The sequence below is a fragment of the Carassius auratus genome, chromosome 19, assembly GCF_003368295.1.
Source record: "Carassius auratus strain Wakin chromosome 19, ASM336829v1, whole genome shotgun sequence".
NCBI classification, from domain to species: domain Eukaryota; kingdom Metazoa; phylum Chordata; class Actinopteri; order Cypriniformes; family Cyprinidae; genus Carassius; species Carassius auratus.
The window spans coordinates 11,245,756-11,264,732 of NC_039261.1; the positions used below are offsets into that span (position 1 = coordinate 11,245,756).

Consider the following 18,977-nt stretch of genomic DNA (forward strand, 5'->3'; position numbering starts at 1 on the left):
AGTGGCTTGAAGTAACTCTTCCCTGTCTATTTTAATTTTATTTTAATTTTTATTTATTTTTTATTTTTTTTAACTCCCCAGTATGTCATTCAGTATATCACAGGCTTTTGCTGACACTTGAAGTGTGCATTGGGAAATCCAGGTTCTTGGAACTGTTACCCTGAATCTAATTTGGTCAAATTCAGCCTGGATTAGGTAAACTTGAAACAATTATTTTATTGCAACACTGTCCTTTCAACTTAAATGCACTTGGACTGTTTCACAGCTGACCCCCTCTCATAACACTGTACTATATTCTAATAGCCTGATTATTATATTGAAGAGTATGTTGGTTTATTATTGATTTTGAGTTATAATCCCTGCAGTCCCTTCAACATTATCTTGGTACAAAGTTCCTTGAGACCAGCTCACAGAATGTTCATTTTGTGTGTTTAATTTTAGAACCCTAAACTAACATTTCCAAAACATTGCAGGGAGGTTATCTTATATGATAGCCTAATAACAACTTACAGAATGTTAATGTGTGTGTGTGTGTGTGTGTGTGTGTATATATATATATATATATATATATATATATATATATATATATATATATATATATATATATATATATATATATATGTATATATAAAACCATTAACTAACATTTCCAGAACGCCAGATGTTGTGTGGGTGTGACAGTCTAATAATACCTTGAAATGTGAGTTAATCGTCATTTTGTTTTATTTTATAGACAATAACTATAAATTTACAGAATGTTGCAGTTAAGTGTAGGTGTCGACCTAAAAAGAACTTGCACTTTATTTGATTTAGTTTTTATTTTATTTTTTTGTATTTTATTGTGTTTTATTTCATTTGATTTTATTTGCTAACAAAACAAGAACTTTGCAGGTAAGCTTATGTGTGACGACTAAATGTGAGCTTAAACGGAATGATTCAGTTAATTTTATTTTTGTTTTTGTTTTTAGAATTTGGTCCGTTTTTTACCAAAAATTTACATTTCCATAACGTTGCAGAAAATTGTGTGTGGCAACCAAATAAGGACTTTTTTTACAATGTTATCTAATGATATCAATGTTATCTAAATTGGTCACACTTCATTTTAAGGTCCATTTTAAATAACTATTAACTACAAAATTAGCCTCAATCAAATCATAATTACTGCTTACTAATAGTTAGTAAAGTAGTTGTTAAGTTTAGGTATTGGGTAAGATTAAGGAATATAGAATATGGTAATGCAAAATATGTAAATAATAACAAACAGCCAGTATATTAATAATAGGCATGCTAATAAGCAGCTAGTTAATAGTTAGAATTCTAGAATTTCTAGAGCGTTGTAGGTAGGTTTCTGTGTGAAACCCAAATTACAACAAAACAGGATCTTTTTCTAATTATGAATTGTTTTTATTTTATTTGTTGGTATTTTTATATCCTCATATTATAATTATACATGCCCAAAATATTAGTTAGGATGATCCCAGAAGTTCCCTCATTGAGAATTTCTTTCAGCCCGATATGTATGATGATTTACAAAAATGCTATCAATGATTCTGTAATTAAAAGCCTAAACCTTTAAAGCAGAAAGCTGCAGACAACACATTATGTTTTGAAGGTGAAAATCAGGGTCAGCCGGCCCTGATGTTAATTAACTTTCCAAAGACTTTTGTTCTTTAATGTCAGCCCACCTTAAAGTGTTTGAGGAAACTTTGCGAGTGTGTGTGTGTGGCAGGGGAGGCCCTGAGGAGCTCACCTCAGACATAGCTCATTAAAAGCTCCAGCTGGTCCCAGACCTGCAGAAACATTCATTTAGTGCAAACACGCTGGCTGTGCCCTCCCTTCTCATTAGACATCGAGTGCTTTCATTCGAGGTGGTATTTCAAGTCCTCCTGGAGGCCACGAGACTGTCGCTTTAACTCACGGAAAAGTCACAGAAAAGTCAAGCACTCAACAAGTCATCGGTAAGGTCATTGAACATTCAGGTCACACGTCGCTCCAGTCAAAACCAACAACCCGAGATAGGTAACAATAATCAAGTGTGAAATATTGACTGCAGCCGAAGGATAAGCCTGTATACGTGTGTTTTTTTAATAATTTAAGATTCCGTCTGTAGGCCCACAAGCCAATCACAACCTTTGGAAGTGGTATGGATAGGGTATAGTGTGAGTGATATCTAGAAAAATAGTTCTTGTGAGTTTATCTGTTGAACTGAGCAGTGTTTGTGGTCCTCTTGCTTTTCGTTTTAGGTTTAGTGATTAAAATAAACTAAAACTAAAACTTTTCCTGGAGCTGAACTAAATCCCTTAACCTAACTTTACTTAACTTAATATTAAATATTTTATTTTATAAAATATATTTAAAATTATGTCATGTTCTGTAATTTCAATAGATGGAGTTGAAAATCAGTTTAAAACCACCTTGTAGTCTTGTAGTTGATTCTTAATTCATTCTGTAAATTTGCAAACAATTATTTTAAGTATTTAACATTGCTACATATTATTTTGTATCTGTTTGTTTTTGTAGCTGCCCCCCATCCATGTTTGAAGTATCGGTGACTTTCAATATAGTGCAATAACATTTATTTCTATTCGGTTGTTCAGAGAACTGTAATATTTGGTGCTGTGGTGGTCTTTAACTCTATTTATTTTTTGTCCTCTTAAAAGCATCAAATCTATTAGAGATGAGATGTTTCACTCCTTGAAGAGTCGGGACTGCATGATTTGTCTCTCTTCTTTCAGCTCCTATGTGTGGCGGTCAGCTCCGTGGCCCGAGCGGCATCATCACCTCCCCAAACTTCCCAGTACAGTATGACAACAACTCTAACTGCACCTGGATCATCACAGCTTCAGATCCCTCCAAGGTAAGTGCTTCCAAGAAACATGCCTAGTGTATTCATGTGATCTCTGCACACTGCGGAAGCATGCATTGCTTCACACTTGAGTATTAGAGAATGACATTTGAAGGGAAATAATAATTAGGCCCAGGCAAAACCCATAGACTGTTTTTTTTTTTTCACGTTTTCTGTTCTGATTTAAGGGTACAATCTGATTTAAACTCTGATTTGATGCTCAGTAAACATGTTTTTGTTTTTAACTGTCACTTTTATACAATGGAGTGTGTCTTTTCTAAATAAAGTGATAAAAATAAATTTACATATCTTATCTTGCTCATCCCAAATTTTTGAAATTAGTGCACAACATAGAGCTAATCTTATTGGAAACTAAAGGCATTTTCAAATTAACCAAACTATTAAACAAACAAATAAACGGGTAAATTTGAATATTTTCCTAAGGAAATTTGAAGAGTTTTCTGTGGGCACATTTTCCATGTGGACCTGCTAATAATTGCAGGGGAAAGGATACACAGATATTGAGCGATGATGTTCAATATCCAGATATCTACACACTCATAAAAATAAATGAACCACTGACGGTTATATTATAGGAGAATGGAAGATAACTAAAACTACATTCCAGCAGCTATACCACAGCAGAGACAAAAACTGGTGCTGTCTGTGTCATGACTTTGGCGTCGAGTTCAAGGCCATATTCTTACTCGCTTGCCAGATTTTCGTTATCTAGTTTCAAATAAATGGCTTTACAAATCTCTCCCCTCATCACCATGACTCAGTTGGGAGAGAAGGAGAGCGAGGGATGGAGGGCAAATGGAACAGGGGAGAGCGGCTCTCTCAGTGCCCCCTGCTCTTTCTCTGCCGCCCAATGCGCTATTTCATCCTGTGCGTAAAGAACAGTTCTGCTTCACACTGTCACAGCTGGAGAGCGGGGCACAGATGAAGATGGAACGTTGCTGTATTTGCTCTTTACAACCGTAATGAAATTCTGTTTTCGTTCTGACACAATAGTACCCCAGAAAAGACGTGAGGCTAGCTGCGAGGCCGAGGCAGAACCGGGGTCCATATGAAATGTACCTGACAATGAGCTTTTGATTTCGCTGCAGCTGGTTTGCCGCCTGAGCCAAAGACTGTGTGGAGGGATCCCGGCAGCTGTTAAAGCCTTTCACATCACAGTTAGCTAGAGTTTGACATCATTAAGCATTTCTCGATGCATAAGGAATGTTTAAGGAGAACTGCTGGGATTACAGACACCAAACCTTCTTGCCAAAAACTTTAGTCATGTTTAACTTCTCGGGAGTAAGTTAAAGATTAGTTAAATATCTAATGGTCTAAAGGAAATATAGGAATGAATGGGAAACCTTATAATATGTATGTGTGTGTGTGTGTGTGTGTAAAAAGTTTAAATTGGTGTTGAAATTATGTACTAATGTACTATTCTTCGAAAGTTTAGGCCTGTAAGATTTTTGTTTTCAAAAGAAGTCTCTTATGCACACCAAGAAGGCATTTATTTGATTCAAAATACAGTTAAAACAGTAATATTGTGAAATATTATTACAGTTGGTCATAAATTATTTTAACTTCACAAAGAGTGAAGAGAAACATCCGTTCAAGCTTAATGTCCAGTTCTTTTGCAACATTATATATACCTTTACTGTTACTTTTGATCAATTTAATGCATCTCTGACTAAAATATAATATTAATCTCTGTCAATAATAATAATAATAAAATCATAATAATAATAATCGTACACATACCAGACTTTTCATGTGACTTAGTGACTGAGAGATACGTACATTGTAAATTATGTATAATTATACACATACCATAGCATAATTTAGTTTAAACCACTGGCCGTCATTTTATTCCAAACATGAAAAAAAAAAAAAAAAAAAAAAAATGTATTTGCATCCTAAAATGCCATTAACACAATAAATACGTTGACATTTGGTGGATGAATTTAATCAAATGAAGCGCTTATATTAAGTGCAAGGGAAATGTAATGACATTTGGATAGCAGTGTGATATGTTTAATCAACTAGACCAAGTAACATACTGAAGTTGAGACGGAGCCGAGTCTGTAATGCCTCAGTACCAGATGCCCTGGAGCTACACTTAAAGATGCTCTTGCTCCTCAAAGATGTCCATGCTATTTATGTCAACTGTGGTGCCTAATGACGGGTGCTGGAAAACGGCTGAATTTGGAACTAATAAACGAGAGAAACAGATAGAGCTCTGCAGGGAAGGCAGCGTGTGGAACCGCACCGGGCTGAATCCCCCGCTCACAGACAAACATTAGCTCAGAGTCTAGACTCTGCGTTTCTGCCTAAGAAAGGAGGATCCCCAGAAGGCATTATAATAGAGAATGAGTTGTTCATGAGAAGACATGGCTGATTGCATTTGTTGTCCTCTTCTTTTTTTTTAATTATCAGTCCTTCTTTTGTTCTGTCCGCTATTGTCATTCAGTGGACTGGTATTATCTGCTACTCCACTTCTGCAGGGACTTCCATTTTGACAAAAAGCCTGGTTCCTCCAACAAGTCCCGCTCCCTGCTATGTAGTCTTTGAGCATTATCGCTCTCAGCAGCGAAACAGTAGTCACAGTGTCTTTATCTGAGAGCCTCAGGAGTGATTTATTCCTATTTATTAATTCATTTATATATGCTATGATGTTATTTGGCCTGACAGTATTTCTCTCTCTAACAGTCTGAGTGGTTGTATTTATTTATTTATTTATTTAATTTGTTTATATTTTATTTTATGTATTATTTTTTTTTCAGCTAATCGGCTCAGCTTTCTGTGGTCACTGGGATATCGAAACTGTTAAAATAACACAAGAAAAATATTGATTTTTTTTATATTTTTTTTACTTAGTTATAGATGAGAGTTGGGGTGTATAAAAAAAAAAACTTGTTAGAATGAGTGAAAGAAAGGATTATTATTATTAATTAAGTAGTGACGGAACAATTCTACATTGTAATAGTGTTGGTAATAGTTATATTTACAATATTTTACAAATGTGCAAATATTTGCAATGTATTTTTTTTATTCCACGTTTAAAGACAAAAATGCTGTTTTTAATGTTTCATGTGTAATATTTAGCCAAATAATACACCTGCTTTTATAAATCTCAAATGATCAACATGTATCACACACATTTGTCTTAATACTTTAGCGTGTTCACACATAAATTTCATTTTACCTGTCATGTAGAATATTTGCTTTTGATTTGCGACAAAAATAAACATCCAAATCCTCAATCACAGGCAGCTGTATGTAATGTAATAGAATATGATCACATGATGATAATTATGCAGAGTTTGCTATTTAACAGGCTGATCTTCATCCTCTATGCAATCATTTGATGACTAAACAATATCGAATCCGGTTTTATTGTGGCATGATGGTCACGTTTCATGCTCTGCCTCAGAGTATTGACTCGCTGGGATCAGCCTGTGCATCATAATCACTCAATGAGCCCACTGCGCTGTCACTCACCATCATACATACCGCACAGGATTCACCCGAGGTGGGCAGCACGCCCTCTGTTGAGGGGGAGGATTGAGAAAAGAAAGGTTCAGAGGAGGTAAAAGAGGAGGAAATCTTGTTCACTGCTGGTGTGACCTAGAACAGCTCCACTCCACCTCTTGCACTCTGTTGCGGAACATGTTTACCATAGGAAAGAATACCATTTGCATTTATATAAGCTTTTTCATTAGGAATTGGTCTCCAAGCACTCCAAAACATTAAGAATTTGGTGGAAATGTGGCAGCCAATTTGAAAAGTGACAACAGACCGCACTTTTTTTGCTTTTTTTGATTCATACTTTTTTCACAGTGTTTCTTTTTACTGTTTACCACCAATAAACCCTCATATTTAATTGTTAATTTCTCCACGACTCTTTCTTTTCTCCTGTTTTATACAACAATTCCGCAGTCTTATTTTCATCTTGGAGGAGAATGAGAAACATGCACCTTTGACTCTTCATTCTCCTAAATCAAATGCATCAATTCTTTCTTTGTTTTCTGCAGAAAGCGTCTTTTCTCCTCTGTTAGCTCGTGTGTGCAATCTGGAAATTACTGATTTCAAATGTATTATGAAAAGCCTGGTGTTATAATTAGGTTGCTCATCCGCAAGAAAACTACATTTGCTGTTTATTTGTTTATTTATTTATTTATTCATGGCCTTTCAAACCAAGGGGGGATATGATGAACCAAAAGCTTTTTTGAAGAAAAACTAAACAAAAAAACTAAAGAAAACTTGTAATTCTGTGCTATTTTTCTAACCAAGTTTAGAAAGCTGACTCTGATTCTTTTCTGTGTGTAGGTGATCAAGCTGATTTTCGAGGAGTTTGACTTGGAGCGAGGTTACGATACTCTGACTGTGGGAGACGGAGCTGTAATTGGTGATCAGCGGACAGTCTTTCATGTGTGAGCACTTTTGTTCCTCGTTTGCTTTCTTCTCTGTCCTCTCTCCGACTCCTCCCAGGATGTGTCTCCCACTCTTAAACTCTCCTCTCTGTGTGCATTAACCTCGTCCCCCATCTTCTTTCATCTCCAACGTCCTCTCTTTCTTCAGCCCCTTCGTTCACTCCTCCACTGCTGTTCCTTCTTTTACCCCCCCCCCTCTATTTCATCTCATTTCATCACCCCTCTGAGCAGAAGTGTATGGAAGAAATACCCCAAGCTTTATTGTCAATCACTATGAGTCTCAATGTTAGACCAAGAACACTCCTGCTTCAAAAAGCGCGTCACACGTTGATGCCCCATAACGCAGATTTGCGCACCAGATGCTCCGGAAACGTTGCTGAGTGTGTCGTTATTAATTGTGCTGAAATTTATGATCTCCATAAAGTTTTATCGATGCTGTTTTATGTGCGCTCTCTGGCAGAGGTGTACAAGTGCTTGTGTTCCTTTAGAATGGCCTGTTGTCCCTGGGCGCTTTCTCTCTGGTTACTCTGAGTCCCCTGATGGCCTAATGTGCTTAATTAGCAGGTCTCATAAGCCCTTGTGGACCAGTTCCGCAGGTCCCCTAAGGCTAGTGCCAGGGGAATCGGGGAACTCCCAGGGTTCCCCTCAGAGGTGACAAATGATGGCATACATATTGAAAGTGAAGAATCACTTTTTGTAATGTTTGTCTGTTTTATTTTGTTTTTAAGGTTGTCTGGAACTACGACTCCGGATCTGGTGGTCAGTACCAGCCATCAGATGTGGCTCAATTTTAAAACGGATGACACGAGTGGTTCCCTGGGCTTCAAGGTTTCTTACGAAGGTAAGTTGAGGGAAACCCTTTGCATTTGGTTTCAGAGTAATCTCAAAGAAATAGTTCACCCCAAAAATGAAAATGTTGTCGTTATTTACTCACCCTCATGTTGTTCCAAACCTGTATGAATTTCTTTCTTATGTTGAACATCAAAGAAGATTATTGAAGAATGCTGGTAATCAAACAGTTGGTGGCCCCTGTTTACTTCCATAGTATTTCTTTCCCTAATGTGGAAGTCAGTGGGGACCAACAGATGTTCTGCTGGTTCTTCCTTTGTGTTCAACAAAAGAAAGAAATGTACACAGGTTTGGAACATCATGAGGGTGAGAAAATGATGACATTTTTGGGAAAAGTATTACCTTAAACATGGTTTACTCAACATGAAAAGTGTCATCTTTTGTCACCCTCTAGTTGTTGCAAATGAATTTCTTCCTTCTTTTTGACACACACACACACACACACACACACACACACACACACAAATGATATTTTGAAGAGAATTGGTAACCAAACAGCTTACGATAGCCATCAGAGGTGTCCCCTCAGATTTATTTTTAGCTGATTTTGAATGCATGTCTCAAAAGGCAATTTTTTTTTTAAATAAATTCCAACACATCAGCTGCTAAATTCAAATCTGCGTTTGCTGGCTGGCACTGAGCCAGAGACAGATGCATTTTTTTCAGCGCTGCACAGTATACCCAATCACACACAATTCTGTTGAGCCTATGAAATCAATGGCTAGGTGTTCAGATAAGTCATCGCTGAAATCTGATCTCTGGTAGATTCTCTCGTGAGAAACAAAGTGCAGAAGTAACTAAGTAATTCGTAATCCGATCTCAAGAAAGTGCATATCAATTGGACAAATTTGTTTCTATTTTGTGTACTATTTATACATAGAAATTGACTTTGGTGTGCATATGATACACAGTGGGTAGGATTGGGATGTCGGGTAGGTGCTTATTATATGTAAGCCAACAAATTGCATATGCATGTGAAAACTACGTATTATATGCAAATCAAACACATGTGTGTCATGTGCATGCCAAAGTAAATTTCTGTGTAGCACGCCAAATACAAACAGAAATTGTGCTATTGATATGTAGTTTCATAAGTTTGATAATGTAAATATTCTTTGTTCTCTTTCTGTACAATGAAAGTTGCTGGAAAATCTGCAAGTTTAAAGATGAGATTTATACATAGAAGTCGGGGAAGTCGTGGGCTAGAGGTTAGAGAGTTTGCCTCCTAACCCTAGGGTTGTGGGTTTGAGTCTCGTGCCGGCAATACCATGACTGAGGTGCCCTTGAGCAAGGGACTGTACCCCCAACTGCTGCCCAGGTGCCGCAGCATGAATGGCTGCCCACTGCGCCGGGTGTGTGTTCATGGTGTGTGTGTGTGTGTGTGTGTGTGTGTGTGTGTGTGTGTTCACTGCTGTGTGTGTGCACTTTGGATGGGTTAAATGCAGAGCACGGGTTCTGAGTATTGGTCACCATACTTGGCTGTATGTCACATTACATTCATCACTCTTTTAATTCATTAACATTAGGCTATCCATTGCTTGTTATAAATCAAATAACATGATCTATAAAAGGTGCAAAATGCATTTACTACATATATTGGAGAACCAAGTTATTTCATGAAACGCCTATGTTAACATGATTGGGAATAATTTTGAATAAAAAGGGAGAATTTAAATGAATAATAAGCCTACTACTGTGTGTCACATGTGAAGCTTGTGCCCCCTCAAAAATAATAAAATAAAAATAAAAATAATTGTCAGTGGCTAACATTTGGTAACTAGTATTCTATTACTAATACTGTTATTACTAATAATAATTCATTAAAATATCTTTGAATTGTACTTTATGTGTGTCATACAGCAATGTTTGCTATGTAAATATTTCATTTCATTACAAAAAAAAAAAATGTGATAAAATATTATTTTAATATGATCTCATACTATTTATTATAATGCAATTAAAAGAAAAGGGGGGAAAAAACTGAAAGACATTTCTAATTAAAAACATGTGAAGATCACCTACAGTACAAAACTCTGAAATAGCTTTGGAGGACTGTAATTATACATTTTGTAATTATCATGTAAACAGAGTATTCTCAGTTGAAGACTCTTACCATGGTTGTCACTGCAGTGATGATCTTTCACTGTAATCAAATAAATTGCATTGTTCTTTTCTCCTTTTTTTTCCTGTATCACCATAACCACTTATGTCTCATATGAATCAGATGGGTGGGCTTCTTTGGGATTCTTTGTTTAATTTGTTTTTGATTGCATGTAATTTTGGGGGGTAAAGCAGACATTTTTTAATGAGGTCATCGACAGTTGTCAACATTGAAGTTATATACATAGCTGGTCAAATCTTGTAAAGTCACACCTTATAATTTCCTTTGAGCAAATTTCTAAATCTTTGTGTTGCTTCCTGCTATTTGCTGCACTCTCTGGGTATCTACTGAGAATACAGGAACAGTCTGTTCTTTTTTATTTCCTGTTCACTCTCTATTTCTTGCCTCACCATTATACCTTTAGCACATGTGGCGAGGGTCATCAAGGCAGCCTGTGATCGTTTAACCTTGCTGGAATGAGGGCCATGGGACGGGAAGTATATCATGCAAGAGCAGCTACTAATTTTCAGTTTGCAGGGTCTGTGTCTGATTGGAAACGAGAAATACCAGAGGTTTCATCCTGGCCCTCTTTCAGAATTGCAGCGCACACGGGGGACTTTGGCACATTTCATGAATTACAAACCAAATATTTGCTGTCAGATACAAAATAAGCCTCCCTGAGTTTCTTCATGCATTTTATCCAGTGCAGAAACATAAGATGAAAGTGGAGCGGTGTTCATACGCACCCCCCAACATGATTAAAACAATGAGAGACAATTAAGTTGAGGATTCTCTTTGAAGCTCTGCCTCCCTGCTGCAGGACAAGATCCAGCCCTAAATTACTGCATCTCAGATTTTCAGTTCTGAAGCATAATTGTTCAGAAAGTCAATGCAGACAATGATAGTTTTAATCTAGATCCATACATATGTAGCAATTAATTTAATAAAAACAAATCACTTATATAAATATTTGCTGAGAAAATCCACCAAACGGTTTTTATAAACTATATGTACATATATTCTGGTCCAAAATGCTTATAATAGCAGGGACACTTGCCTTATCTTCAAGGCAACTGTCTGCAAAGAAGTTAGATGACGTCAAGGTTTGCTGGTCAATCATACCACATGTCAGCATGTTACATTGCTCTGAGGCTAATGGACATCCAAGCATCTTTGACGCTCCATTAAGGGCCATCATAACTGATGACAAACACTCTGTTATTATATATATATATATATATATATATATATATATATATATATATATATATATATATATATATATATATATATATATATATATATAGCTATATATATATAGCTATATATAGATATAGATATAGATATATAGACATATATATATATATATATATATATATATATATATATATATATATATATATATATATATATATATATATATATATATATATATATATATATATATATTTTTTTTTTTTTTTTTTTACGATCTGATCTCAGCCATAAAGACAAATAAAATAAAAAATGACACACAGACAGCAGGCATGCCAGGGGCATATCCTCTTCTGCTCTACACTAGAGGGTTCACGTTTAAAATGTAACTTTAAGATTCTTATTTTCTCACTCATTTTTTGTTTTCCTACACGTCTTCTGCATTTTTATAACTCATAAATGGAGTTTTAAAGAGAAGTTGAATGGTGGTGTGCTGAGGGAACTGTTCATGTCAATGTTTTCATAATATTTTACTGTTGTCAGTAAAAACAGATATATTTAGAAATATTGCAATTGGTAAATTAAAAAAAAAAAATATATATATATATATATATGTATATATGTATATATGTGGGTGTGGGTGTGTGTTTGACTGTATTTAAAACTAATTTGATCTATCACATGATCCCTCAGAATAATTTTAATTGGCTGATTTGGTGCTCAAGAAACATTAATAACAACGTAGAAAACAGTTGTGCTGCTTAATATTTTATACGCGCATATGCAGATCTATTTCACAGCTTGTGTTTCTGGATATAAATTGTTATACACACTGAGATATGGCTGAATACAGAGGGAACGTAGCCTATTGCCGACCCCAGGTGCATGATGGGGGAAAAAATCATTCTTAACTTGTATGATGGGTAAAGATGAATGTATTTATTTGCACTCGTGCCTTCCTGCGTTATTAGTAATCCTTCATTAGGAAGTCAATGACTTCCATCTGTGTTCTCAGAGAAAAAAAAAAATCTTAAGTGACATGAATAAATCATAGGAATTTTGAAATGGGTAAATAACAAATGCAGCCCCTTATAAAAGTGCACATGTCAGCTCTCAGAGACAGTTTGTTTGTCACCAAGCAGAAGACAGCTGTAACAAAGTGTTAGCTGGGACACTTAAGGAATCACGCATACAAACACTCCCACAGGGATGACTTGCTGCGTAACATTTATCAGCTCAGGAGACACTTTCTCTCACAATCCTCTTGCCTTAACTGACTGATATGGTCAGAAGTAAACTCAGGGTTTAAATCCCAAGATAAACGATAGAGATTCAGTCCAGGTAGAGACCTGTCATCTGTCCAGAACAGGAAAAATGTTGGCTTCTCTGGCAGTATGTGGAGGTTGGAAGGCATCAAGGCACATCTGAATGTTCATGCATCATCTGCTCTGTTAAAGCGACCTAGGAATCATGTAGTCAAACCTTTTTAAATCAAATATTTGTGTGTAGCATATCATATATTATTTATAATATATATAATTACATATATAATCATTATTATTTTTTTTTATAATATATATGTGTTTAGCGTAACCCGGCATATATAGCATACATGAAAATGCACCGTAGCAGATCTATACAGGTGGAGCTGGGGAAGGTGGAGGGTTTCTGAAACACGCTGCAGCTTCAACAGCAAGCACTAGCCAGGTATTTAAATGTTAAGCAGCGAGCTCATTGGCTGCTGATGCAACTAGAACCACTTGCCATGTGAACAATGATGTGATTATATCAGTTAGAGTTAGAAACGCTCGGCTTGTGCCATCTAGAGTTTCATGACAGGACTTTGTATATGTTTCCATAATCAGAACAGAAAATGTGAAATGTCTGTCCAGGTATCATACTCCATTGTTCCCTTTAGCACGCTCTCTTTCTGTTTCTCTTTCAGTGGTGGCCTCTTTATTTTGCTATTTTGGCCTTGTGATTCTAAATTAGCCCTGACATGTTGAGACAGGTAATGGTATAAAGGAACAGAGTGAAAAAAGACATTCACAGATGCCATTGGGGCAGCAATGGAGGTAGCTTGCATGAATATGCTTTTTTGTCAGATGGAGTGACTAAGAAAGATGCAAAGGAGTTGTATATATGCTGTAGGTGTGCGTGATAATGGAAATATATTTTGATTCCAGCATTTATGGTGACAGACCATATTTATCACTGTTTCCAAAAATATTAATCAGCTCAACTGTTTTTATCATTGATGAAAACAGCTTACTGAAAATTTTGCTTTGCCATCAAATGACTATTATAAAAATGCAGTAGTTACAAGTTAAATGCTGAAAAGAATGAATTTTTTTAATTTATTTTTTTTAACACACATTTGTGTGCTATGCATTTCTATGCTTATTACAACCTTTATCATAGCAAGAGAAATAAAAACAAGAGAGTAATGTAGTGAGTGATTAAATAATTTAATCTAATTTAATAAATGGTTAGCCTGGGGTACAGAAATACTGACATTACATTTGACTTTTCTGTTCTTTTATAAAACCTTGATGGAAATAAATGGCAAAATGGACCCTGTCCCAAGGTATGTAAGGTATGTCTCACGCTTATTTTTATATTTCAGAAATTGACCAGGGTGGATGCGGAGACCCAGGGATCCCAGCCTATGGCAAGAGGGAAGGCACAGGCTTCCGACATGGAGACAAGCTATATTTTGAGTGCCTTCCAGCCTTTGAGCTGGTAGGAAAAAAGAACATTTCCTGCCAGAAAAATAATCAGTGGTCAGCCAAGAAGCCAAGCTGTGTGTGTAAGTGGCAGACCTTACCTAAAATGCATTACTTTCCACACCCACATGATCACACCTGGGAGGATAGCGCACCATTATTACTGTCTGGACACGTCAGAAAGTGAATTTAATGGCAGTGTCTTTAGCACAGTATGTCCCCACCGAAACTTCCTTGCATCGTCTGAGCCATTAAATCATTAAATATAACTCAAGAGAAAGCCAAAGCAACAGTTCATTTAATGAATTTAGTTCCTTTATTTACGGTATTAGAGTCATATACTGAAGTTGAGAAGTAGGAATATAAAGAGACATGTTTGTAAAAATTCAGTTGTTGATTTTCTTGTTTGCTACCGCGAAGTAAAAAAAGGCGTTTGCTTGAATTAAGTGTCATAGCATACAATTTTGTATGGCAGTTAAAGCTTGTCCAACTTGTTTCGATATTATTGTTCTTTCTCTGTTATTTGGATTCATGCATAACGTCAATTTTGCCCAGACTCTTGTCATTTGTCACTATAATGGCTACTATCCTATTACATCAATGGAATTGCAGTTGACTTGCAACTTTGTTTTCTGCTATTTTATGACATTATTATTAGCTCAGACAGCAAAGTCATTCATATGAGGTGGAACTGTAACGATTCATCTTCAGTCCACCATGAGCTCATTTTCATTCTCCCCATGGCTATTTAGTGATGCTTATTGCCCTCTCAGCCTTGTCCCAAATCCTTTAAATGAGTTAATGTCTGTGGATATTCCCAGCAGATTAACATCTCCCTTTCTTTGCAGCATCTTCAGTCATATTATCTTCTGCAGTAGGCAAGATCACAGTATACATGTACACTGGGGTGTCATGCACCCAATATTTTTATTCAGTATTAAGTCACGCCATTGGTTGAGCCAATGTAGGTGTGTCAGGTTCAACAAATGGATACGTTTCAAAAGATAAGTGTTTCCACAAAGCCAGAGTCATTATACTTTTTTCTGGGGATATTAACATACGAATGGCTTGCTTCTGGTTGTCTTGGCACATCATTCTGGGAGTATGTTAACATCAAATTTCCCAAATCACCTTTAGGAGAAACTACTAATAAAAAAATAAAACGTGATGTTCTTTAATGGCATCCTTGGGTCCATGAAGAACCTTTAACATCCATTGAAACTTATGTTGCACAAAACGCTCTTTATAATGGAACAAAAGGTGCTTTAGATCATTAAAATGTCCTTCTCACTAAGAAAAGAAAAACTATTGAGGAACCATAAATGGATCTTCAATGGCATCACTGCAAAAAAAAAAAAAAAGAAAAAAAAAATTCTGTCACCTTTATTTTTACAAGTGTAGGTTATATGAGCAAAAACAGTTTCATTTCAGAAAAACATTTCAGAAAATGTCTTATGTCAGGGTCTGCGAGGTCTTATACATTGCAGTTACGGATGCTGCTATCACACTGTGCACATCCTCCAAGCTGTGTTTTTTGCCTCTTTTGTCTTGCTGCATTGTTTAAGCAACAACAAATGACCTCCCTATGCATTGTGAATTGATTTTAGCTTCAGTGGCAGTTTTAATCTCGAGTTTGCCTCACAGTTTGACGCACGATGCCTCCTGTGCTTTAACTGTTTCTTGTTTTATCTCTTTGTCCTTTTCTCAGTTTCGTGTTTCTTCAACTTCACAACTCCGTCTGGGGTCCTGCTATCACCAAACTACCCTCAGGAGTACGGAAACAACATGCACTGCGTGTGGCTGATAATCGCCAAACCCGAGAGCCGCATCAACCTGGCCTTCAACGACCTGAGCATGGAGAAACAGTTTGACTTCCTGTCTATTAAAGACGGCGGAAAGGCAGAATCACCAATTCTGGGCACCTTTTCTGGAGATGTGCTGCCATCACCCATCACTACCAGCGGCCACGTGGCCAGGCTGGAGTTTCTGACTGATCACACGTACACAGAGCGTGGCTTCAACATCACTTTCACCAGTACGTTTTGAAGACAGCTCTAAATTCATGACTTTTTATTTTCTGTGGTAAAAATGAATAATTAATGCAAGTTATTTCGGGCAAACCTGCTCATACTTTTAAGTCTAACGTCACATTGAAGTTAGAGACCAAAAAGTCAATGTATAATAGATAACAATAGTGTTCAGATGTTTTGTCAGTGGTGGCATGCGCCAAATTTGGAAAGTTTTCAGGAGTTAATAAAAAAGCTCAGAAGCTGTCTTGTTATATGAGACAGATTAAGAAAATGTTTATTTCCCCCCAGGAGAGAATTGTCTGTATTTCACCACTCGATATCAGTCATCCTTCAGTAATCACTATTCACGGGGCATAGCGTATGGCAGCGCAGTTGATATATGCTTCAGTATCCGTGTGAGGAAGAACAACAAGAGCCACAGATTTAATTAGAATTTATTTCCAAATACATATATAATTAAATAAAGCCACACTTAATTGAAGCTGTCGGGAGGTGATCCCAAATGGTTTGACTCCCCATGCGGTGGGTTTTTTGGGGGAGTGGGAGGGATGCTCCAATCATTCATGTTAATTAAGAAGATGACAAACTCCATCGAAGAGCATGTTGGCACATGATGGTGATGGATTGCATGCACAATCGTTGCGTTTGAGACCCTTTCGAGACAACATGTTTATCACGAAGAAGGAATTCACGTCCAATCCATGAAGGGAAACGCAATAAGAGCTTTAAAGATTTTAGTTTTACATTGAATGTGTCTATGACAGATGAAGCTTTTATCCACAATGATACATTTTGTCAGTTCTCCTGCATTCTCGGGGAATCGAACCCATGACCTTGGCTTTAGTGATGTGCTGTACCCGGATAGAACAGATTTTCTGGAGAGATTTTGTCTGCTGGTAATACATCTTCTCTGAAGTCCTGTCGATGGGTACTGAGTAGCAATGAGGCACGAAACTTAGGGAGGCACATAAATCAATATTTTGTTCTAACTCAAATGAATTAGTGTAGTTGTACGGCTGAAACGATGAGCCGAGAAGGCTTCAGTTCAGTGACCATATTGAGAACTCCCTCTTTAATTTATATGGGGCTTTGTAAAAGTTGTCCATTCATGAAAACTATTTTGTTTGTTTCTTTGTTTTTTACAAAATGCGGACAGGCACTGGTTAAAAAAACAAAAAACAAAAACGATTTAATATGATAAATAAAGTGCTGTTGTTTCTGTGTCCAGCTTTTTGGGCTTTTAGGTTGAAGTTAACCTGCAGTTCTCTTCCATATTTCTTATTCCTGCCTCATTGTTTTGTTGTTGTTTTGTTTTGTTTTTTTCTGTGAAGCTTTCCGGCACAACGAGTGTCCCGACCCCGGAGTTCCAGTAAACGGAAAACGCTTTGGTGAGAGTCTACAGCTGGGCAGCTCCATCTCTTTTCTTTGTGAGGAGGGGTTTATGAAGACCCATGGATCACAGACTATCTCATGCATTCTCAAAGATGGAAATGTTGTGTGGGACAATGCTGTGCCACGTTGTGAAGGTCAGTGCTCTTTTAAATAAATATGCACATTTCAGAATTCACAAGTCGGCTTGTAATAAAGACAAAATTATATACTCTAACTCTGTTTGCACTTTACTGAAGTTTTAGAAAGTTTGTTCAATCTGGTTTTTCATTAAGTACATTCGGAGAGAGACCAAAATGTTGGTTTTTCTGAAATGTCAGTGGTACAAAAAAGTCATAATCTTTACTTTCAAAATGTGCTGTAGAAGTATTAACTGCCTGGATTCTTCCAAATGAAAAACACATCTTTTTTTTTTTTTTTTTTTTTCTTTTAATGCACTGCTGTGTACTACAAATCATATTATGCCATTTATTGAGTAATGCCTTTTTATAGTACACATTTAAAGATGAGATCATCCACCTCAGCCATTGAGGACATTCTGTTTTTAGATTTTGCATTTTGTATTTGAATACATATTTGGAATTGAATATGTTGTGGATAAAGCTGCAGCCATCCAATGCACCACAAAGAACAAGTTACAACATTTGAAAATGTAACATCAACACTGCAATACCTGCAGGTTCATAAATTTTGTTCTTTGCATTTAGTCAAAACTTCAGTATGTGATGTTTAGATCCCCTCTTGGTCAGATATTTTTATGCTATGCAATTTTGCAGGTCAAAATTTTACCTTATTAAATGTTAATATTCAGCCTGTAAAAATCACCCCCCAGAAAAGTTGCCCTTAAAATCTGGCAACAAAATAATCTTTTCATTTTCTCTTGTTCTTTAGCCCCATGTGGTGGAAACTTGAAGGCTTCTAGTGGCATCATTCTGTCCCCAGGCTGGCCTGAGCTTTATAAAGAGGCCCTCAATTGTGAGTGGATCATTGAGGCTCCGCCAGGATATCCTATTAAGATCATCTTTGACAAGTACGTACAAGACTTCACTTTCTCTTTTCTGAACTGTCATGTTGTTCTTAATAAGCCCCCCATTTTCATTTTCCCCTCCTGTCTTTCATTCTGTTGGTTATCATCATTTCATAAATAGGTCACTATTGCGCATTGCAGATGTTCACTATAGACTTGAAATAAGAGTATCTGGCTGTTTATTTCCCAAGCTATTACAAGGATTTGTTCTGAATCAATATAAATATCTCCTACCTCTGTTTGTATAGAATGGCTTGATCTACACTCATGTGATTGTTAAACATTTATGAAAAAAGAACATCAAATGCAATTAACTGTTTGGAGAGTTTCCATTTTGCTTTTATTTTGTTTGTTTGGTTATGTTCTGTGTTCTTGTTTTTATT

At 36.5% G+C, this 18,977-nt stretch overlaps 1 protein-coding gene across 1 annotated transcript in view; it reads left to right on the forward strand.

Moving 5' to 3' along the window:
* The window catches only part of csmd2 (CUB and Sushi multiple domains 2), a 280,903-nt gene that overhangs the window by 157,715 nt on the left and 104,211 nt on the right, over window positions 1–18,977 (forward strand). Inside the window, exons 10-16 of the mRNA XM_026288864.1 lie at window positions 2,736–2,857; window positions 7,175–7,278; window positions 8,007–8,119; window positions 14,049–14,231; window positions 15,857–16,183; window positions 17,510–17,704; window positions 18,459–18,597. Coding sequence (XP_026144649.1) covers window positions 2,736–2,857; window positions 7,175–7,278; window positions 8,007–8,119; window positions 14,049–14,231; window positions 15,857–16,183; window positions 17,510–17,704; window positions 18,459–18,597 — 1,183 coding nt within the window. The remainder of the gene's footprint in view (window positions 1–2,735; window positions 2,858–7,174; window positions 7,279–8,006; window positions 8,120–14,048; window positions 14,232–15,856; window positions 16,184–17,509; window positions 17,705–18,458; window positions 18,598–18,977) is intronic.